Source organism: Anopheles maculipalpis, chromosome 3RL, assembly GCF_943734695.1.
Source record: "Anopheles maculipalpis chromosome 3RL, idAnoMacuDA_375_x, whole genome shotgun sequence".
Taxonomy (NCBI): domain Eukaryota; kingdom Metazoa; phylum Arthropoda; class Insecta; order Diptera; family Culicidae; genus Anopheles; species Anopheles maculipalpis.
Window position 1 is genome coordinate 9,386,112 of NC_064872.1, and position 23,083 is coordinate 9,409,194.

Sequence of the window (23,083 nt, forward strand, 5' to 3'; positions counted from 1 at the left end):
AAATGGAAAACTCTATTACAACAGAGCGCATGACACATCTGTGCAAGCAAAAAACATCGAACCAATTTTGATGTTAAATTTGGTAATCAAATTCGTATCACCGTTTCAACGCAAACAATAAACTACAATCTAAAAAAAAAAAAACTGTTGTCCCACCATAAATCAAAACCTTCACAGTACATCATTAAATTTTCATACCGATCGCGGAAGATAAGACTTAGATGTACCATACCGGCTACGAACCGCCTCGGAACCCCGATGCTTAATTTCTCCATTTTTCACACCTTCTGTTATCCATCCAGCGTCCGGAGTGTCTTTGCACATGCTACATATGTAATATACCTTGCTGCCGATGCTCATTTGCATGCACCAAACCGTGACCCCCTTTGCTACGCGTCTGTGCGCTGCCCCGCTGTTCAATAATCAACTCGCTAAATATCACCGACTTTTATGGACTCCTTTGGGACTGAGCTGGTTCTGGCTTTTTTTTTTTATTTTCATACTTAGCGGGAATAGGACTTTCGGATGGTTATTGTCTAGTTTGTTTTATCTGATGGGATCGTTGGGAAGTGCAGTTGAAACCTTTGCAATGGCGTTTTATTGCTGCCGTTTTCTAACACGCCCCTTTTTATGGAGCGTTTGTGTCGCATCGAAATTCTTACCGAGCGCAAGCGTATTTTAATCCACACTTTGAGTCCTTAGAAAGGGAAGATAGAGAATAGAGAGTTATTGTGATTTAAGTTAGTCTCAAAGAAGGTATCGAATCAGTGTTGGTAAATTAATAAACAAGTCTTTCATTTAAGTGTTAACATCGAATCATTTTCTACCAAGCAAGATATAGTGGGCATTAGAAATTGAACTCAAATCCCACCAAATCCAACACCTAGTTTCCAAGTTTAATCTCGTGAGTTCATCCTCTCCTGTCCAGCTGGTTGTTGCCACCATCGGAAACGAGTTGAAGTGATTTGACAATAAAAACACAGCACAGTGCGCCCATACACACTGCGGGGAGGACACCTATTAAAATCCACTAAACCACATCATCCACCAGCACCAGATGGTGTCGAGATTGATCGTGCAAATGTGACGATTGTTATCCTTCGTTTGTTTTGCCCGCTCTCGGGACTGGTCGGTTGATTTGTCGCACCTTGTCTGCATCGCGACCGGCAAGCCGCGTGGGTTCAATTTCATCGCCATCATCTTCGCCAATATGGAGATTTGCGATAAGCGAATCTGGTTGGAGCTCTCGAAAAATTTCGACAACCACCTTTAATCGCCTCCCGCCAGCGTGGACTGTGTCTAACGTGCGCGCGTGAGTGAGCGTTTGAAAACTCGTCGCTTGATCGTTAAAATAATACGTGAGAGCTATAGACACACGAGAGCAGATAAGCCTTTGATGGAGTTCGGCTAAATGCATGGCAAAAGGCCCATAGAGCACGGGTGTCATATGAGTTTTTTTGGTCCTCCCCTAGCCAGCATTTAATTGCAGCGTGCGTGAGTGGTCTGTAGACGCGAGTGAATATTGCTTCCCGTAGGATGATTATGATTCGTAGCACTTACGCTCAGTTGGCTTGGGATGGGGGGGGGGGGGGGGGGGGGTCGGTTTCAGTTTGAAGCAAACAACACCTCCACCAGACTGCTCAATTAGTGCCGTGTGGTATTATGCATCACTATAGCTTGTGCTTTTTATGTTCTTCTCGCTCCAGGTGCTCCCCATTTGCTATCGCGAGTGGCAACCTCACCGGTCCCATCGGCGGTCCCATCCGCAGATCCATCGTCAGTATCGCAGCCAGCGAGTCTGACGACCGAACGGAGTTCCCTGACGCCAGGTCGCAGCGGTTCCGGTACAGCTTCCGGTGCCAGTGACCATCCGAACGACAACCTGCGCAAAGTAGCAGCAGCGACAGCAGCAGCAGCCGCGGACAGTAGTAGCAGCTCAGCGACAAGCATGTTACTGCTGCAGCCACAGGTGAGTGTAGAACAATGATGATTGAAATCAAAATAAAAATATGCAAAAATAGTTGAGGGGAAATAAGTATTCAACATATTTTGATGATTAATAGCCAATAGCCAAATAGATTTTATAGCCAATTTTTTAAATTTTGGCGCTGTTCTACGAAGGGCTGACTATCCTGTTGCAAATAAAATTAAGTCAAGGAAAGCTAGAAAAGTCAGGTCGACTCCTTTTTAGGTTTTGGCGACTCAAAGTACTATCAGCAGAACAGCTTCATTAATTTATTTCTTTGCTCAAAGAATTCGTTAATCATTTGACGCCTTCAAACGTGGTGTTCCATCCCGGTCCCAAATACGCGATGTGATGATAAAAACATCAATATTTCACTTCCAAAATCCTTTGCTTTCTGCTCACCGATAGACACCATTGGAAAGTAGGTATCATAAATTGAGCAAGCAGCAAAAACACACTATTCCATCGATCGCAATGCACAGATTGCTGATAACGCGGATGATGTCTTTCACTCCCGGTGTCGTCCGGTCACCAGAGCTCGGTACAAGATTTACCTTCTGGCGACAGGCAGTTGAAGCGAGCGAGAGAAAAACGACACACATTCAGCAACTATGAACACTATCGAAACACTTAATAAACGGCCCTATCGCGATGCATCGACAGATTGTCGCTGTCCCTCGAACAGCGTAAAGGGAAGCTTTTTTTTTTGCCGATCGGGACGAAGATAAGACGAAAGTTAAAAACTCTTATCCCAACAACGCTCCGCTTCACACCCAGCACCAACTGTCAAATGTTGGTACTACTCCAGAGTTGGTGATCGGTTATCCTGCCATCGTCATAATCTGTCAGCTTGCCTTCCAACCTGGACGCTGGGCCCGTGAGTGAGGCTTTGGCTGCTGAATTGTTGCTAGACGCAGCGGCAAAATACGATTCGAAATTTTCTACTTTTCACCCAGAAAATGAGCCCGCTGGGGATGGAAACCAACCACTCACCCAGCACCCTCGTTGCTGAACCCGGTGCCGATGCAATCTTTAGATTGCAAATTGTCAATACCGACATGTCGGTCCCGGTGTGTGTCTGCGCGCTGCGTTCGCGTAATGATCGCGATAATGATGATGATTATGACGAACGATCCGAACAAAAGGATACGTCAAGTGTGCGCAGGAGTCAGTTTTGGCACCCTCCGTGCGCAGAGCAAAGTGCATCACAGCAAGGCCTCTTACAGTTTGACCCACGGTTTCTGCCTCACTCTCTCACACACTCACACACGTCGCTACGCTCAAGGGGACAATCGGGGACTAACCCGAAACCGTTCAATAAATCACGAATTCGACAGCTTTCTCCTCGCAGCGCGCAAGAAGTTCCCGTTTAACCGATGTTTTTCTTATGTTTCCCGTGATGTCGTGAGACAAGCTCGAGCCTTCCCTTTGCCTACCATTGAGCGGCGAGCAGTGTTGAGCTTCTTTGGCTCCTGTCATTGTGGCCCCGGTGGTGCAGCGATGTGTGCATTCGGTGCATGTTTTTCTACCGATAACGTGTGGTGCTGCCCTTTTGTTACGCTCGACATGTAGCTGGCTTTGAGGTCGACACGGCGTCTCTTCGTACGTAGCGTTGCAGGGCGTCCCATTGCAGATAATCGATGGAGAGTCGGTTGGCGCGGTCTCACTTTTTGACGGATTGTTTTATGGCCATGGGCAATTGGGAAAGAAAAGCACAGGGGACATAATCACCCTAGTGAAGCTGTACTGCTTTTTGGGGTTTCCCTGTTTGTCACTTTTGTTTCCACTTCCACCTATCCAAGCGTTTTCCACGTGTCGATTGATCGATGCAATTTATAAGTGAACGTGTCTTTGATTTGCAGCAAGATAGGAAGCAGTCAAAAACTCGCACTTCTCGCTCATTCATTCTCCTTTTAAGAAAAGGAGCTGTATCTCTGAAGTGTGAAATGCATTAAATAAATTGAACAAAAATAGATTTACAACAATAACCAGCTGCAACATTCAAGAAGCTGTTTGATTCTGATCGCACATGGTCGTGGCAGTTGTAACCGTAAAATATCTAACTTTGAATCCTAAATTCTCGGTTTCAAACCGAACCAGAGATAAGTTCTCCTTTACTCTGCTGTAGCGTGCCATCATCCAAACCCATCTAAACGATATCCCGCTGGGAGGCTCGTCGTTCTGCTCGTTTTCATTATCTTCGCCAAATCGCTTTCTCACAACACAGGCACACAGCACCCGGTCGGACTGGTATCGATGGATGGATGCTTCTTATATTTTTTGTTGCTGTGAAAAATAAATCCCCAGACTGGTGTTTTGATCACCATCAGGTGGAACATATCTCGAAACGATTCGCAATTTGTGAAGAAACTAATCTTCTTGATATTTTATGTGTATAAAAATGGATCGAAATTGATAAAAATAGAGTCTTCACGAAGCTTTGCACAAGGGAGCAACTGTGTTGAACCATAAATATTCCGAATTTGAAATAATTTCACATAAATAAGGTAAATAGGAAGGATATTGTAGCAATGAGCTCTTCACTGTCCACAATATAGAATCGTTCTTACCAAGAAGCAGCTCACAACGGGTTTTGAATAAATTTAAACACTGATATAATTGAAATTTGCGCTTCAAAATTAAACAGATAAATAATAAAAAAACAGATGAAAATGTGCTTTTAAAACATTTTCATCTGTTTTTCTCTGACAAAATTATGCATTTGGCTCAATTGTAACCTTCTCTGGAACAACTTTAATAATTTACAATTAATTTAAAACAAATCAAACTAACAGCATAAGTTCATAATTAATAATTTAAAATTGTATCGCAGAAAAGACTAAGGATACTCGCTGCATTTTATGCCACTATTTATGCTTTTTCCATCACACGAAGACAACATACATTAAAAGGCAAAACTTAACCCAACGGACAGGATGCAACGAGCCTTCTCGTGATGTAACGAAAAAAACAAAGATTCCTCCTAACAATCACTTTCTCCAATATTATTTAGCCGGATCGAAATCTGCAAACCTAAACAAAAGCAAAAAAAGAAGACAGAAATTTAAATAAGCATCTTCCTGTTTGCGATTTGAATTTGAATTTGATATCTAACGAAAACAAAACGAACGATATCGTAGCGAAAAAGAAATTACTTTTTTCTATCTATTTCTGCAAACACAAAAAAAAATCACCGGGTCCATCTACACCGGGCGAGACAGTGGTGTTTGCCGAGCAAGCCTAGGGATGCTCTTCTATATCGACACGATCATTGTCGATGCGCCACATCGCGACCCAAACTCCATAGCCATAAGGTTCGTTACCGATATCGTAGCACACGCAAAGAGAGAGAGACAAACACTCGGAATAGTGCTGCGATTGCATCTTGCCACCCGCTGACAGCGCGCGTTCAGGACCCGCCGTCCCATGTGGAGTATTTGTGAAGCTGTCTGGCTCGGTCCCGCTGGAAACCGTGAGCAGGGAGAGTTTGTTTAGCGATTGTCACGGATTCAAATTTAATATAATCAGATAAGCGACTACGGGCGGCTCACCGGATTGGGAAAAAGGGAAAAGTTCTTTTATTCCGTTGGTTCGTTGGCGGCCAACCGTCCCGTTCTATGATCCGCCGCGTGTGCGGCAACACAATGTAACGAAACGCGCAAGCGAGGTTTGATTTTCGTCCTCGACTTTCGCATTGTGTGCGCGAGAGCGAGCCATTTTATGCGATCACCGTACGATCGTATCGATAAAAGCCGAATCACCCGCCTTGAATCAACGTATCGAGATCGATGGTTTCGGGTGCCGCGTGCAACAGGGGAAGATGCATCGTGAGAAATAAAACGTCTTCTTGCTCGTCCTCAACGCGGGTACTTCGTTTTATGGTGCATTTTATGCAAAGGCAAAACTGTTCTTTCACCGGGCGAATAAGAACAGTGACTTCAAAATGACAGTTTGGCACATCGAAAAAGGAAATTTGATAGCAAAGCCGATCAGCTGCTTGTAAACAGTGGAAAAAAGTGAAAGCTCGATCGATTGTGTTTTTTTTTTTTTTTTCGTTGGTTGAAGACATGTGACGCTTTTACGAGTGTTTCCTGGGTCAAACCGTTCGGCGGGATGACGGAGCAACATTTTTAATCGAAGAAGATCAATTTCCACCGTTAGTTAGAGCTGGTGGGGAAGATTCAGCGATCGTCCACCACCACCACGAGCAAGCATCAGAAATTGCGTGGGTGATCAAACCCGACCGAACATCGAACGCTCGGCAAATCATGGGAAACGTATCAACGCACGCCGCATATCGCATATCGAGCGATTGGGAGTAACGCTTTCCCAGCCTAGTACGGGCAATGATTGGAACAGTGATAGGGAAGTTTCCGGTGCCCGTGTAATTGGGTCAACCCCTTTTTGTGAATCGAACGCATCACCGTACCGCCATTAATCAATTGATTGACTTTTCTTTTCCTGGCCGATTTGGGAACGGATTTGGAGTCTTTTTCGTTATGGAGTTATATGTACGTGAGGAAGGAAATGATGGTGGGTGTGAACGGAAGTGATTGTCGTTTGTTTTTAATTTGTGTGTTATTTGCAAATTTTACGACAATTATTTTATTTTATGTGTAAATTTTAGATTTTTTTAAATTGTCCAATGTATTGTATTTGACTTTTTTTAAACAAATCTTGTGTTTTAATTTTATTATGCTTCTTCAATGTTACTCTCTACAAGAATCTTTAATATCTTATAGTTCGACCGTAAGGATTTCTTAACTAATTGTACTTTGTCATTCAAGTAATAAAAGCAAACAAACAAAGACTGTATTATAGTGAAACATACCAAACGCTCCTTTTTTACAATAATTGTTCGCCCCCTAAACCTACTGTCTATTAATTTAAATCAACTGCAATATAGTTCTACATGAACGTCATCAATAACCGAAGCTCAATTAAGCCCTTCCGTTCGATGAGCAAAATTGCAAACCTAATTCACACAGCTCACGCAAACATCGACCGTTAATTTTGCTTCAAATCTGCACCAAAATATAAGTCTCACTTCCTGCGGAACTACCCTTGAATAACTTATATCACTCAGCCGCCCGCCAGCTAGTTCATTGCTGTTTGAAGTGAGTTTTGCACGGTTTGAGTTGAATTTTTCATTATCCCAACCGTGTCCGTGTAGCGTTGGTGTCCTTGCGTGAAGCGTAACAACCGACAAACAGGACTCACTCACACCCCAACCGCTTCATCCAATCAAGTGTCTGACTTTTGATATTTACTAACAAGTTGCGGCGGGGTGAGGCGAACGTAAAGAGCAAAAAAGAAAATGAAATGGGAAGTTTTGGACTGGGCCGGCCAATGGAAAAATAAAAAAAAACTGAATCTCCCCCACCCGCAGCAAAAGGAAAAGCTGCGAGCTGCATCGAGCCGAAACGGGTGGCTCGAAATGTCGATGCAGCAATTTTCCTTCAAGCAACAGCGAGCACGTCATCGACCGTGGCCGTTACTTGCCGGCGATGGTGGGATGGTGGAAAACTGGGAATGGATGAAACCGCCCGAAATATAGATATTTCAACAGCGTGCCATGCCAGTTGGAGCTGAAACAACCGGAACTGAAGTGAGGTTTATATTTTTGCCCTTTTTTTCTTCCTTCGACCCAATGCGTGGCAACGAGAAGGGTTGCCTGACGTGCGAAACTAGCGCAACTAGCGCGAAACAGCGATTGCGCTACGCGTAAAGCCACGCCTCTTGGTTGCTTTTGTCGGAAAATCGCCATCGTGGTTACCATGGTTGTTGTACGGCCGTGGAAAAGTGTTGTTGCATTTTTGATTAATTAACTTACGTCTCGCTTTTGCTTTTCTCTTGCTCTTTCTCTCTCTTTCTCTCCTTATCTGCACAGGCGTCATCTTTTAGTTCCGTTTCTTCATTTGATTATTTACTGTCACAATCGCAGAGTCATCATCCGGAGCAGACATTTCATCATTCGCATCTGCCACAGGAGCAGCAGCAGCAGCAGCAACAGCAGCAACAGCACCAGCAGCACCAGCAACATCATCCACATCCCCATCAGTCGACGTTAGGACATTCCCAACAGCATCTACACGATCAGCAGGCACATCACCATCACCATCATCAGCATCATCAGCTTTCGTCCGGGCTCGACAAGTTTGTAGAGCTGTTCAGCTCAACCCAGCCACATACACCGGCCGAATCGATCACCACCGAATCGTACCTAGCGGACCAGACGCAACATTCTAACAGCTCCAGCGATACGCTCGTCGGGCTCGAGGACAATCCGTCCACGTTCGGCGGTTCCAGCGACAGTATTCCGTCGGCGTTGCTCAAGTCAGCGTACAAGGAGGAACTGCCCAGCCCGTTCAGTGCTGGACCTTCAACCCGTGCGCCCACCACCGAGCCCCCCGATACGGATCTTCTGTTTGAGTCGTCCTCCACCGAAGAGCTTGGACTGCTAACGCTTCGCTCCAGCAGTGATCCAGTGTTAGCGAGCAGTGCCCGGCTACCGCAGGCAATCGTACACGCACAGACGGCAGCTCAATCCGCTGTGAGACCCAGCACGTCCGCAGCCGGTCCAAGCGGTGTGGATTCGGCAGCAGCAGTAGCAGCAGCAGCGGCGGCGGCGGCAGCAGCTGCTGCAGCAGGTAACAGCTCGCTACTGCCCAGCTTCCAGGAAACGTACCAGATCAAGTACAATCAGTTGGCCAGCTACGGGCTGAAGATGGACGACGATTGCTTCAAGATGGCAACCTCTCCGCACCATCATCAGGCTGTCACGGCGGCGTACGCGCATCACGGTAGCGTGTACGGTCATGGTCACCAGCACCATCACCATCCCCATGCTGGAGCAGGCGGAGTACTTGGTGGAGTTGGAATCGTCGGTACAGGACTTCATCAGAGTCATTACGAATTTACATCACACACAGCTGGTGGACAGGGAGGAGCAACTAGTGGCGGTATCACGCAGTACAACAACCCGACAGGCCCTCCGGGAAGTGGTGGAGGAGGTGGAGGAGGTGCCACCGGTGGAAGCTTCTACTCACCTTCGTACGAGCAACATCCAGCAGTAAGCGATCCTTTCCAAAACGTTCTTTAGTACTCTCTACAACAAAATGTGTTCTTCTCATTATAGGGCTATGGTGGACAGGTTGGAGCTCAGGACACATACTCGTTGCCACCGTTTCCAACGGTTGCTGAACTTCACGTCACCACCACCTGTCACCGACGTTCATCCCTTCCGATACAACGCTCGGAATCGACGTCCAGCAGCGAAAGTCCGAAGCCGCCTCGGATCGCGATCTACAACAAGTATTCGGCACTGCCGAGTGCCTCCAGTTCCGCGTCTAGCTCCCCAGGCTATATGAATAACAACAACCCGAACACGATCAACAACAATGAAGTTGCAGCTGCGGCCGCCGCGGCAGCAGCAGCTGCAGCGGCTTCCGGCGGTATCGTTGGAGCTAATCCTCCAGCGCCAGTAGTTGCGCCACCTTCCGGAGCAACCGTCTCACGAGCCACTCCAACCACCCAGAGTCCTTCACAGCTGTGCGCAGTGTGTGGTGATACGGCCGCCTGCCAACATTACGGTGTGCGCACCTGTGAAGGGTGCAAGGGCTTCTTCAAGCGCACCGTCCAGAAGGGTTCCAAGTACGTCTGCCTAGCGGACAAAGCCTGCCCCGTAGACAAGCGGCGACGAAATCGGTGTCAGTTTTGTCGCTTCCAGAAATGTCTTGCCGTCGGCATGGTAAAGGAAGTCGTCCGTACCGATTCCCTCAAAGGGCGCCGCGGTCGACTACCCTCCAAACCGAAATCCCCACAAGAATCTCCCCCAAGTCCACCGGTGTCGATGATAACGGCACTCGTTCGGGCGCACGTTGACACAACGCCCGATCTGGCCAGCCTCGACTACAGCCAGTACAGGGAACCGGGCCAGAACGAACCGATCATTACCGAGGCGGAGAAAGTGCAACAGTTCTACAACCTGCTCACCACGTCGGTGGACGTGATCAAACACTTTGCCGACAAGCTGCCCGGCTACAACGATCTCAGCGTCGAGGATCAGGAGCTGCTGTTCCAGTCGGCGTCGCTCGAGCTGTTCGTGCTGCGGCTCTCGTACCGGGCCCGGAGCGACGACACCAAGATGACCTTCTGCAACGGTGTCGTACTGCACCGTCACCAGTGCCAGCGATCGTTCGGCGATTGGTTGAATGCGATACTCGAGTTCAGCAAGAGCCTGCACGCGATGCAGATCGACATCTCCGCGTTTGCGTGCCTGTGTGCGCTTACGCTGGTCACTGGTAAGTGTGTTATTGCTTCTAATAAATCATCATCTGTTTTGTAGGAATGTTTTAGTGGGAAGAATTATAGTTTGCTTATGAAAAGAGTCGTTTGGCTTGAGGTAATAGGTCCCATGTGGATCGATGTAGGAGGATTTGTTTACAGGGGTTTTCGATTTTAAACACGAGAGAGTTTTTCGACTAAAATGAGATCCAAAACAAATGAAAGCTCGTAATGTATGGAAGTCTTGGTATAGTATTCTAAAGCATCAAAACTTTACGCGTTATTAGACTCGTAGACTCAAATATTTTTCATGTGGAGCTATCAAGATTCAGCCAAGACATAATCAACATCTCCGATCGACTAACAGACTTACATTTTTCAAAATATTTTTGGAGGATCTTCATACATCTTATTGTCTGGTTTGAATCAAATTTAACAGTTGTCCAATTGAATACGACATGATGCCCTAAAATCGAAAATGTCCAGCCAGTTTGTGACGAAGACTAATGATATTGAACAAGCTGTTAATTCAATCGAATAACCCTGTAACTACTGTGGTTTGGAAAAGATCCCGCTTATTAGCACTCTATTAGCAACGGCAGTGGAATTAATTACCACGCCTCTAGCGGACCTCCATGACAAGATAATTAATATTCCAATCAGAGGAGGTCCAGCAGCCGGAACAGATGCTTGATGATCGCATACTACAACAAAAAATTAAACCTGTTCCCGTGGCGTGCGATCGATTACACATTTTTTCGGGGTGGGTGTATTAAACGTTTTCGACGAGCGTTAGGCAGCTTCTTACTACTTTCGATTATGATAAATAGCTCCATTTCTACCGATCTTGTCATTCTTACGTTTGTTTTCTCTCCCTGCACAATCTTCGCACACGAACAGAGCGTCACGGACTGCGGGAGCCGAAAAAGGTCGAACAGCTGCAGATGAAGATCATCAGCAGTTTGCGGGATCACGTCACGTACAACTCGGAGGCGCAGCGCAAACCGCACTACTTTAGCCGGCTGCTCGGCAAGCTGCCCGAGCTTCGTTCGCTCAGCGTCCAGGGCCTGCAGCGGATATTCTATCTCAAGCTGGAAGATCTCGTACCCGCTCCACCCCTGATCGAGAACATGTTTCTCGCCAGCCTGCCCTTCTAAGCCGGGGGCAGACAACACTTCCACACCTACCGCTGAAGAAGCAGAAGCAGAAGAAGAAGAAAAAAGACAAACATCCCTGCCCCAGGCTGGCCGATGCGACGAAGTAATCCCTAGTGAGCATAGTAATCGTGTGTTTAGGTGTTTAGGATCTAATAATCTTTACAAAAAAACAAACAAAACTGCTGGATATACTTGTGCGTGTTTGTGTGTGTGTGAGTTAGTTAGTAAGGACATCCTTGTGTGTTTGTGTGTGAGTTTGTACATGTGTGTATGGGGGATTATGTGGGAGTTTGAGCGTATAAGTACGATTAGATAAACGATCTAATGAAACGAACAATTGGCTTTATTTTGGGAAGATTTAGAGAGAATATATTGGGGATGAATCAAAAACCACCGGAATCCTCTCTCTTTCACTTTTATTCTATCTTCCCCTCTCTCTCTCTCTCTCTCTCTCTCTCTTTCTCTTTTCTACACACCCCGAAAGACATTCTGAGCATCCCGCTGTGAGCCGTTCTTGTACCGATCGATCGAGAAACGACATGATTTATGGGACAATTTTTCATCATTTTTATCATTGCTTCCCTTTGCATGCATCGTAACAGAGCACTAACCCTGCCCAACACACACCCGAATGTCGGCACTTTGGTGCTTGATTGTTTTAAATGAATTGCAATTAAAGTTCGATTATATTGATGAGTTTTACGATTTTCACCTAGGACGATATAACGAAGTCCCGCAGGTTTCCTGCGTTGGGCACCGCTCAAGTTTGTCACAATCATGTCTTGTACGTCTTGCAGTTTATTTTTGAACCAAGCCAAGAAAAGGCACAACATATTGCATATCCCAACCAAACCAAAGCTCCACCACTTCGATGAGCTGTTCATTCCGCTTTGACAGCAGGAAACCGCTGAGCGCTTCTCTGAGCGTTTGTGTGTGCTTCGCTCCACATGAATTATGCATCAGCTCGACGCGAAGAAGAATCCTTTTTCTCGCGTATACTGCTGCTTCCCATTTTAGTTGGTCCATTTTTGCGAAATTTTGTGACGTTCGGTTCATCAACCCTCATCTTGGGGAGACTCTTCCGAATGTAAACCCCTCGAGCAAGAAGCGTCCTCCAGCATCCACCCTTATTATCGAAGAGTGTGTGTGTTCGTGGTGGTTATTATAAATGTAGATTGTTTGCCAGAGTCGGATAATTTATTGACCGCAACCAGTATTTTCCTTTGGCGGGCCTTTTTTTTTCTTCTCTCAGGGCGCTGTTTGATGTCTCCCAGTTGTACAAGTTCCCCAATCAAGAGAGGGAAAGTTTGTAATTTTTATTTTTTGACCCGCAAGCGATCGTTGCCATCATTTGGATGAGTGACAAAAATAAATCAATTTTAGTTCGTGATTGTTGCTGAATTTTTATTTTTCGGCGGAAAATAAAAGTGATGAAAAGCTTGGATTTCTACACGGTACAAGACAGCTCACAGTGTGGTCTAAGATGTTGAGAAGCATCTATAACAAAAATTCAATATTTTCATACAACATTTCCCGACACCTGAATCGAGTTTCAAAAAGCACATAAAGCCATGAAGCTATCCTCTATATTACTCAACACTAACTAATATATAACCGTAAGTAGTACAAAAACAAATCTCCCAGCCGCAAAAGAAACACTAAGAAAATAATTAGCGTCTCAAGTAAAGGAAAACTCATTAAGAAATCAAGAAAAAAAACTTAGAAAAGTAAGAAATTACTTAGTTCCAGTAAGAAGAAACGAAGCAAGGGAGGGACAAAAAACTGGAAAAGGGAGAAACAGAATCTTGAAAACATTATTGCGATACTTTTATGCTAGTCGGATAATTTTAATTGTAACAAACAGCACGAAGAAGCAAAACGAAACCGTGTAAACGAAAGGATAGCCATTATTTTCACTAGAACAAGCAAAAAAATACACAAAAAGCAGAACAAACACAACTAACAGCCCCAATTCAGTGTCGCGTACGCTATAGGTTAGTAAAAAAGGGAAGAAACTAGACAAATGCACAAAAACTACACCGCGAAAAAAGGAAATCAAAACCGTTTCCCATCCAGTAGAAAGTACAGTAAAGGATACACACAACAATGAACAAGATCGTCCCTGATCGAACACAAACAAACACAAGAAAAGACACGAAAAATTCAACAATGGTGGTTGTTTCCTGTTTGTCGCATCATCGAAGGGACACTTGTGTTGCTTTGTGTTCTTCATTCATGATTTGCTTGATTAGCAAATAATTACGTTACCAGAGCTTGCCATTGAACTTTTATGTTGTTTGTTTTTTAAAAATAGTATGTGTTTTTCTTTTTCGTTTTTTTTGTGTTTAATCTTCCCTTCACTTAAACTACATTTTTGTGTATGTATTCATATCTTTTTGTTTACTTTTCATAGTGTAATCTTATTTTGTGTCTCTTCGTTTTGTTAAATTGTGACGATAGTTTAGCTTATTTTGTTTCTTAGTTTAGTTATATACATTAAATTAATTATATATATGCCAAGTTTCAGATGCTTTTTTGTTTGTGTATATAAAAGAACCTTTGTTAGCAGAAACAAGATTGTTAGTAGTAAGCTTATGTTTAAACCTATGAAAGATGCGTAGAGATCATCGTATGCGCAAACCGCAACCACAAGCCTGCGAAGTCCGCCCCGTTAAAACCGTTTACATTTACAACAATTAAACAACTTTCAACTCTTTTCACCAAGTTTAAGGATTCGATCTTCACTGCTAAAGACGGCAGTTAAAATCGTAATCTATTTCACACGTGCCTACAAACACACATGCGAAGACTCACCAGATAAAAAAAATTGCCTTCATGTTCCTTCTAAATCGTGTTTTATAAAAACCAATTCTTGTAGCTAAACGCTATTCCACTGCAAAACCACATCACCGACAAATGAAAACATGATTAGTTAACCGATTGGTATTCCTTAGTTTTCTGCGAATTTCGATACAAAACAAAAGACACACGAAGAAGAAAAGGAAACACATACATTAACCATGTAACGAATTAAAACGAATACCTGAAAGTGCCATTTTTATTGTTCTTTCCTGAAAGAGACACACGCAGGGGGAAACGAAAAACGAAAGCAAAACGTATGTGAATGGATTAAAAACTCGAGAAGAAACAGAAATCACACACAAGAAATAAACACAAGTCCTGAAATAATAGTGAAATAGTTGAATGATTGTTATTCGAAATAAAATAGGAACATACAAAACAGAAACACTGCAGAAAAGAAAAACTAGAAGGAAATGAAAAAAAATTTAATGCCTTGAAGTTAATCTAAACCAGACTCTAGAGATGCAAAACAAATGGTGAAAAAACACTAGAATGAAACAGTTAAACTTAAAAACTTTTGGCTAAAAGACTTTTAGGGAAAAAAGACAGCTAATTAAACAAAATTTAAGGACAAAATTTAAGACGTAAACTTTTCAATATGGAAATATATTTTAAAGAAATACACGAACATACGGTTGAAACAACCAAACCGAGAGGGACATAGGTAAGAAAAATTATAAAAACAGACAAACACACATACAACATGGGAACCAAATTTTCTGCTAAGTGGATAAATATATACTATACAGATATATACACTCGATCGTGATGAATTGAACGTGTGTTATTGCATCCTTAGGAGCGACCAGGTTAAAAGAATCAAATTCTTCGCTCTTAAGCAACGAAACCGTGTCCTTTTTTTGGAACAAAATTATAGAAAAGAAAAATCAATCTCATACACCTACACAGAGATAAGAAGTATATTTTAGGCTCTACTCTTTGGATGTTGATAGATATAAAACGTACAAGACAGGGTGAAAATTCGATATCGATATCCCGTTTTTATTTACGAGGTCACTACCGCTTCTAAACAAAACTTTCTACCATTTCGACTACGTTTTGGCACACCGTTTGTGATATTTAATTGAATGTAGTACACACCGCATCCCGGAAGCGTGTTTCCTTTCATTTTAGCGACTGTTGGACGAGTGTCGAAAACAGCTAATGTTAGCAAGAGCAAAACCCAGAAAACCCTTCAACCTCCCAACCTCATGGCATAAACGCATCCGCACGGCACGGTAGTAATAGCTTCAAAGTGTCGCCATCTGTCGGAAACAAAACGAACCGCCTTTGTCATTCGATGAACACAATGTTAGTCGCCTTTGCTGTATTACCTCACCGTATTTTTAGATGGCCGAATTTTGTAATTTCGACAATAGAGTTCGCTAATATTTTAAACAGAAAGCATACATTCAAACGTTTTTTGGATGAATCTTTTTTCCTTTTTGTGAGCCCACTTTTTGCTGCATAAAATTAAGCACTCGAGCACACACAGGTATAGGAAGAACGACAGTAGCTATGGGAGCATACGATGCAACGATAAAATAAAATAAAATGAACCATTCAAATTTCCGTCCTTGTAAGAAAACAAAGAACTCTATCATGCAGTATAAAATCATCATCGCCATCAGATTAGGTAAAAGGGAAGATAATAGATGGGTTCATACAAAAAAAAAAAAACGCTGGATGCAAGGAAAGCTTGAATTCTGTTCCATCTCAGTACCCATAGCACTTAAGCAGTATAAAAACATACAAATGTGTCGACGTTTTTTCACCATTTTCCTGCGACTCCATTTTTTCCCTGCTCTTACACACACACGACCTCCCCCGTTCTTGTGTTGCTTAGTAACTTATTAGATAGTTTAATATTTGGTTTGCTCTATCGCGCTCGCGCTCTCTCACTCTCTTAGTACAAACGTGAGCATGTATGAGATCAACCAGATTTTGCGTGTGTTTGTGTGCGTATGTGTGTGTGTGTGTGTGTGTGGGTTTGGGATTGTGTATGTGTGTAAGTGTAAGTGTATGCACCCTTAGTGGACAGAGAGGGTAACCGAAGCGTTCAATATCCTATTAGTTGTTAGCATAACGATAAAGAACACAAAACTGCAAACACATACAGACAATTTCGAAACATATCCTCCAAACAAACTGATTACTAGCCTGCATATTAAACATAAAAGAAAAACAGAAAACCAATGCCAAGCGATGTGTCCTTCTATGTATGTGTTAAAGTTCGGTGGGACACCGACGAAAAGACGAAAAATGGAGCTTAACCTTCACTCCTGTTTTCATTAAACGGTAACAAATAGATAAGCAAGCAAGCCAGCACGCGAAAACGCGAGAAAAAAAAGAGAAAGAGCAACAAAAAACAGGAAAAGATATTAAAATAGACAATGTTAAGTGAGTAAGAGGAAGTAATGAAAACGAAAGCTTTTTCAGTGAGATAGATGAGGGAAAGGAGTAGGGCAAGAGTGGATAAGAAAACAGGAAACATAACAAAACGATATACATTTTAAGAACCGTTAGTGGGTAAGTTTTACTTTTACAAAATGAAATTATACTATTTAAATATTAAACGATCAGTAATGCTGATGAGCGGGAGAAAAGGTATGGGAAAAGCTCCCAACTCGCAAGAAACTGTCGAGGAAAAGAAATACACGATGGGGAATACGAACCATACTGAATGTTATATTGTCCGATTTATATGAGTAAACCATACAAATGGGAGTGTGAACAAGAAATAGGCCGGCGATCACCTACAGTATATATGAATGTGTACTTGAAATCCAAATGCACCTTAAAGCCCAGAGTTTGAAGAAAAAACAGAACACAGAAATGAATAAAACAAACAAATAATAACCCAACAAAAACGAGTAAAACAGCATCGCCAGCCAATGTAAGTGGTCGTATTACAACGTATAAACTATAAACTGTAATACCATCCACAAAACACAACGTGACAATGTGACAAAACATGATGAGATGGTGTTAAAAGAAACGGATAAAAAATGAACAAACCTGGAAACATAATAAACCAGATCCTATATGCATATGATATGTGAAATAAACTAAACAAAATAACAAAATGGCCCTTCTCCCCCAAAACATAGCAAAATGAATGAAATAACTGTTGTCACAGCACACGAAGAGAGACAGAATAATAAAGACAGGACAAAAAGAGAGGAGATAATAGAAGTAAAAACAGACGCAAACAAAAAGACGGTTTAGTAAACGATAAGCAGCAGCATGCATGAAAGCAGCACACAAATCCCATGAATGAGAAAATCTCGAAAATATACATATACGTATTTCTTTATTGTTAATACAAAAAAATACATCCACGGTGTCTGTGTCTTTCGATTCGTTTACAATGTATCACAAACTTCTTCCTCTGGAAAGCCTTAAAACCAGTAAGTCAGCTGCATAGCACCGTCCTTCGTTTTCTGCGTATCCATCGTGCTGGCCTGCCGGACGAGCCGTTTCATCGACTGGCGCCGTATTCGGGCCAGCTCGAGTGGTGTCCTTTCGGTTGAGCAGGAACCCGATCCGGTGGCGTACGTGCTGGCATTGATCGGAACGGCGGCATTTAGCTCCAGCGCTGCATCGGATGGATCGTGCGACAGGTTCTCGTACGAGCTGGTTGGAGACTTTTTGCTTGGGATGCAACGGAAACACTCGTCAAAGGTCCAGTCCTGGCCGAACAGTTCCCCTTCCTCGAGCGTTTGGGGAAGACGGTGGTGCAGCGTTTCGGGTAGCCGAAGTCCGGTGAAGCCACCGAGAACCGAAACGCATCCCATGATGACGAGTGGTAGGCGAAGATTATCTTTACCCTGTTGAAGTGGATGTGGAAATATCAGGCATTAATTACTAGAATGGCGCTCAATCGGTTAGTATGTCTTACCAAGTATGTAATGAAGGGGATCACGATAAGTCCGAGTCCACCGATGTAGCTGGAAGTACCGATGCCGACCCCTCGAACCTGGGTTGGATAGAGCTCGCCAGCGAACGGGTAAATGATCAGGAACGAGGCCGATATCATCGACTTTGAGAGCAGGTACAGTATAAGCGTTTCCGTCACGGCATCTTCCGAAAGGACAACAGTCACTATACAACTAATACCACTGGAATAGCAAAACAATTTTGTCAGTTTATTCTATTTTTATTTTAATTATCAGCGCCTAAAAGTATGCAATTTTTGCTTGGTAGAATTATTTGCGTTCAGAAAAAACATTTCGCATACTGTTAGGCGCTTGCTATTCTTCTACTAACCTCAGTATCATGAGCAAACACATGGGCCACCGTCTTCCCCAACGGTCCATTATAATCCAACAAATAATATAGCTCGGTATCTCCACGAGCGAGGACAGAAAAAAGCTAAGATACTGATTCTCCCCCAGCGAAGGTCCATAGTAGCTCAGTCCCAGGTACACCGTCTCGTTGGCGAACCAGTTCAACGTGATCAGTATCGTCTTCAGTCTCATGTTGGGCGTTTTGCACAGGTCGAACGCACCGATCGTTGGCTCGTTACGCTTCGTCGTGCGGCTCTTCTCCGCCAGGACACGCTGCTGTAGCCTTTTCCGAAAGCTGTCTGGCAGCTGCTTCCCGTTAACGTTTGCCATCTTCTCCAGTATTAGTAGCGCTTGCTCGAGCTTACCCTTCATAAGCAGCCAGCGCGGTGATTCAGGCATTACGAGCAGATAAAGAAAGTACAGTAGAAAGGGGACGGATGTGTAGAGAGTTAGCTGCACCCAGTCGCGGATCAGGTAGGTAACGCCGGCCAACATCATGATGCCGAACGTGTAGAACGTGCAAGTCATTACGGTGACAAACGATCGGTAGTTCGGACCGACCAGTTCGAGTGCAATGATGAAGGGGATTTGATAGACGGCCGGTATGGTAAGACCAACGATCACTCGACTGAATGCCCACATCCAAAAGCTTGAACTGGCGGCCGTGATGAAGCTACCGATGAGCAGTGTTGCCAGGCAGGAGAAGTACGATATCCGACGACCTAGACGATCGTTTAGCAGTCCGAAAAGATAAACACCAACCGGGCCACCAGTGTTGAGTGCGACCAGGCCTAATGTTGGGTAGATGTCGTAATCACATACCAGATTGAACTATTCAGGGATGAAAAAAAGGGGTGAGAGTGAGTGCCAGTTTGCGTCGAGGGATTTACACACTCAAAAACTTTCCGATTATCCAACTTCATTTGCATGCACGCGATCAAGAATGTCTTGTTTCACCCTGGCTTTGGGGGATTTTGTTTTTGTTCTTTTAGTAGAATCGCCTTCTCAACAATACTTACATCGATCACTATCGATGACTGTACGACGGTGGTGTTGTACTCCCATCCCTCCAGACACGGTTCCGTCGGCCACGAGCTGTTCGGTGCCAGCGGCCCATCCAGATCGTCACTGTAGTTTAATATCTCTTTCCAGTCCACTGCGTAGCGGGAACATTTGCTGTAACTTTCCACCCCGTCATGCTACGGACACGGAACGGAGTTGTTATTTATTATTGATCGCCGAGTATGATCAAGTTTCAAGGTTCGCTTACCACCACCAGCGGGATGGAGTACGCTTTGCGCTCTTCGGCGGTGTAGTTCGCTAGTTCCGGCACCCGACACCAGTACTCCTCTGGGACATCCGTCATGAACAGTTGATTGAATGCACAGAACCCACAGGGTATGCAGGCGGGAAGACATATCAACCAGAGCAACAGCTTTTGATATCGACCAAACTCTCCTATCACCGGGAGCAGTTCGTCCAAATCGAAGGGTTCCTATGATAGATACCAACGGCTAAAACGGTTATCCTTTTATCCAATCAGATGATCAGATCGGTGTTTATAGTACTAAGACTCTTAATAGTACGTCATTATAAATGCACTCGACGAGGGAAGTAAGAACACAACACGGAAACAAGGAACCCACTGTCTCTCTCCCTCCCCAACTCGCGGCTCTCATGCGCCCCCAAAACCAAGTTTTCCCCGAGCTACTCGAGCGTGAATGTTTTTAATTGACTCTGGTAAACGGATTAGTCGCCATTTGTGTGTTTGGCACCTCTTTTAGGTATGGTGACCGACGCCCTTTTTGCTGTCACGAATGCCCTCTTGTTATTCTTATGCAATCGTGCGACAGTCACAGTGGATGGTTGCTGTTGTAGCGTGCATTTTGCGCTTAAGCACACACACACACACACACACCCTCACAAACACACACAAATGTTATGCGATGGGAAGGAAGTTTGTCGCACAAAACGAGGAAGGTTTATCCTCGCTTAAGCTGATGTGCTTCCGGGATAAACCCTCGCTCGCAGTTACTCGGAGGTCTTTTTGGATTGGAAAATGAGGGCCCTCCGCCCTGCACTGCCCTGCAGTAACTGCACGGCTATATTGGATTTGTGTTGAATATAAAAAAAAAAGTTGGATTGCACTTTTATTCTCGTGACCTACATTTCATATCACTATAAGGATTAATGACTAAGGGAGAGGTATTTGAAGGATCGAGAAATACTTGAGATTCAACAGTCGCATTTAGAACACAAGGAATTTTTCAAGACAGGCCTTTCAAGGAAACAATTTTAAAATAAACTTCATCCTTCCTCTTCAAGAACAAAAATCAGATAGATCTCTCAACCCCTGGAATATCTGGAATGTCTCGCGTTCGTCATAGTCACCGTATCTCTCGTGTTGACAACTTCCTTACAACATTATTCAATTAGCATGCATCACATGCATCTGCCACCCAGTTTCCAGCCATCCCTTTTAGAGATCACTTAGATACAGTCCCTTACCCCAGAAAAGCGTGCGAATGAAACCGTTTACCATAAATGCCAACACACAGGCACAGTTGCTACAGGCCGCCAAAGATCTAACGTAGCCAACTTCACCTCAAAAAGGGAAGATCAATTTTGCGACGCTTACGCTGATTAAGCACTCGTTAAGAGGTTGTAGCAACATTTGGTCTGCCCAACTCACCTCATGCAGCATCTTTTCACTCTCCTGGATCTCTGCATCGTCCTCCTCTTCCTCCTTCATCTCGCGCGTTGATTCTAGGGACGGCTTTGCCGAACTGTTGTTCCTGTTCCCGTTCATTGTTGCTGCAGTGTCGGATGGTTTCCGTTGTAACAAAAACTCCACGTGCTACTAATACTGCCGTACCACGCTGTTCACCTTTGCGCGATTTAACGTCAAACGCGTTCAAAACGCAAACAGGGTGCTTTTCCTTGGCGCGAGGCCCTCCGTTGATGTGCTCCGTTACAGAGGTTTACATGAACCACGCGTACACACACATAGATGCTTCACCGTAGTCTACTTCTTTCACTGTCCGTTCACGGTGATTATTTAATTAGTGGTGCATATGGTACATCCACCAAAGGTTTGTGCTATGTTTGGTGACAGAACCGGCTCTCGGTTGGCTCGGCTCTCTTCAGCGCGAATAAAAGAACATCGAACCGTATCGTACGCACAAAAACGGTGACATTGAATGCGATTCACTGGACAACTTAGGGGGACAGACTCAAACCTGTTGTCTAGTGCGGCACGTGCTCACAGTTGCATCTAGACGCATCCCACTCCCTTTAGATGCGTAAGTGCGTCGTTCTACGAATTTTCCCACCACGGCAAAATTATGCAAGCCACTTAGATGAGTAAACACCGCACTGAGTTTAAACTACCGTAGGGTCTGTTCATCATACCCTATCTGATCCAGTCGGATCGTATAAGTAGAGGCGCGTTGTGAAGTTATCCACATTCCTACACAGAACACTGGGGTTGGTTTTATGGGACACTAGAAGACACCACTCCTGAGTCGATGTCCTTCAAGAAAACGGACATTCACTTCCAACTAAAAAAAACAGGCCCACAGCACAAAGAAGTTTTGCACAACTACCAGAATCGATTGGTCATGGTGATGGGGATGATGTTTCGCTTGTTGCTTGCAGTGGGCCACGTCCTCAACTGAGCTGAAACGGTTCGGAGGAGTACACAACTGCAACTCCGACCACTTCCGATGACTTCGTCGGTCGTCGGTTCGATCGGTATCAGCCTAATAGGGACAGACGACAGCTTCGGGTAGGCGCGTAATCGGAAACTCGACGCACCAATCCAATTATAACAATCATAACACGGGTTTATAAAGCCGAACCACCGACACACGGTCGTGCCGCGCACACACGGAACCTTCAGCAAATGCTCCAGCTCCAAGTTCCGCGACCCGGCGTACGATTCACCCGTTGCGCACCACTGGAGAACATTAACGACTGAGCCCTGAGACTTGGCAGTATCAACCACGGAGCTCGGAGGCTTTTGGGCGACGGTACCCACCATTCCCCCTTCCCTACCACATTCTACCGGATCGTATGGTAATGCAAGTCAAGGTGCAATCGATACCGGTGGGGGAGTGGAGAGTGAGCTCTCACAGGTAGGAAGCTGAGTGTGTGTTTGCGCGGGAAAACCGCACGGCGCTTGCGTGCCCAACCGATTAGAAACCCCTTCAACCAGTAACACGTGGGACACGAACTATCGCAGTGAAGGTGTTTACGCCGCCACCGTTAATCTGCCATCACGTCGGAGAATTGAATAATTTGCCACATTCAAAAACAATTTGATTCCAGCCGCCGTAAATCACTCCGCAATGCTAATCTCCGTCGTTGGTTGGTATGCACCTTGATCTTCAAAGTCTTCCAGCTGATGGTGAAGATCGTGGCCTGGCACGCGATCTTTGGTCCTTATCACTGTGGGGCCGATCTCCGTGCCGGATTGGAATTCATTCATACGTACTGCCATTGATCTGTCAAGAATGCACGAA

At 44.5% G+C, this 23,083-nt stretch overlaps 4 protein-coding genes across 5 annotated transcripts in view; 1 reads left to right on the plus strand and 3 right to left on the minus strand.

The window, feature by feature from the left end:
* The window catches only part of LOC126563959 (nuclear receptor subfamily 4 group A member 3), a 101,138-nt gene extending 89,729 nt beyond the window's left edge, over window positions 1-11,409 (plus strand). The window contains exons 2-5 of the mRNA XM_050220827.1: window positions 1,707-1,969; window positions 7,857-9,038; window positions 9,105-10,269; window positions 11,153-11,409. Of these exons, the coding sequence (XP_050076784.1) occupies window positions 1,707-1,969; window positions 7,857-9,038; window positions 9,105-10,269; window positions 11,153-11,409 (2,867 nt within the window). The remainder of the gene's footprint in view (window positions 1-1,706; window positions 1,970-7,856; window positions 9,039-9,104; window positions 10,270-11,152) is intronic.
* LOC126564152 (protein PALS2) overlaps window positions 1-23,083 on the minus strand; it is a 536,462-nt gene that overhangs the window by 282,272 nt on the left and 231,107 nt on the right. The gene's annotated exons all lie outside the window — the stretch shown is intronic.
* LOC126564707 (homogentisate 1,2-dioxygenase) overlaps window positions 1-23,083 on the minus strand; it is a 650,355-nt gene that overhangs the window by 181,112 nt on the left and 446,160 nt on the right. The gene's annotated exons all lie outside the window — the stretch shown is intronic.
* LOC126564254 (carcinine transporter) lies at window positions 17,673-21,369 on the minus strand. The gene is made up of 6 exons (XM_050221250.1): window positions 21,253-21,369; window positions 19,831-20,055; window positions 19,580-19,759; window positions 18,541-19,391; window positions 18,173-18,392; window positions 17,673-18,101 (listed from the first exon to the last, which is right to left on the minus strand). Exons 1-6 carry the CDS (start codon window positions 21,367-21,369, stop codon window positions 17,673-17,675), a joined length of 2,022 nt encoding a protein of 673 aa, XP_050077207.1.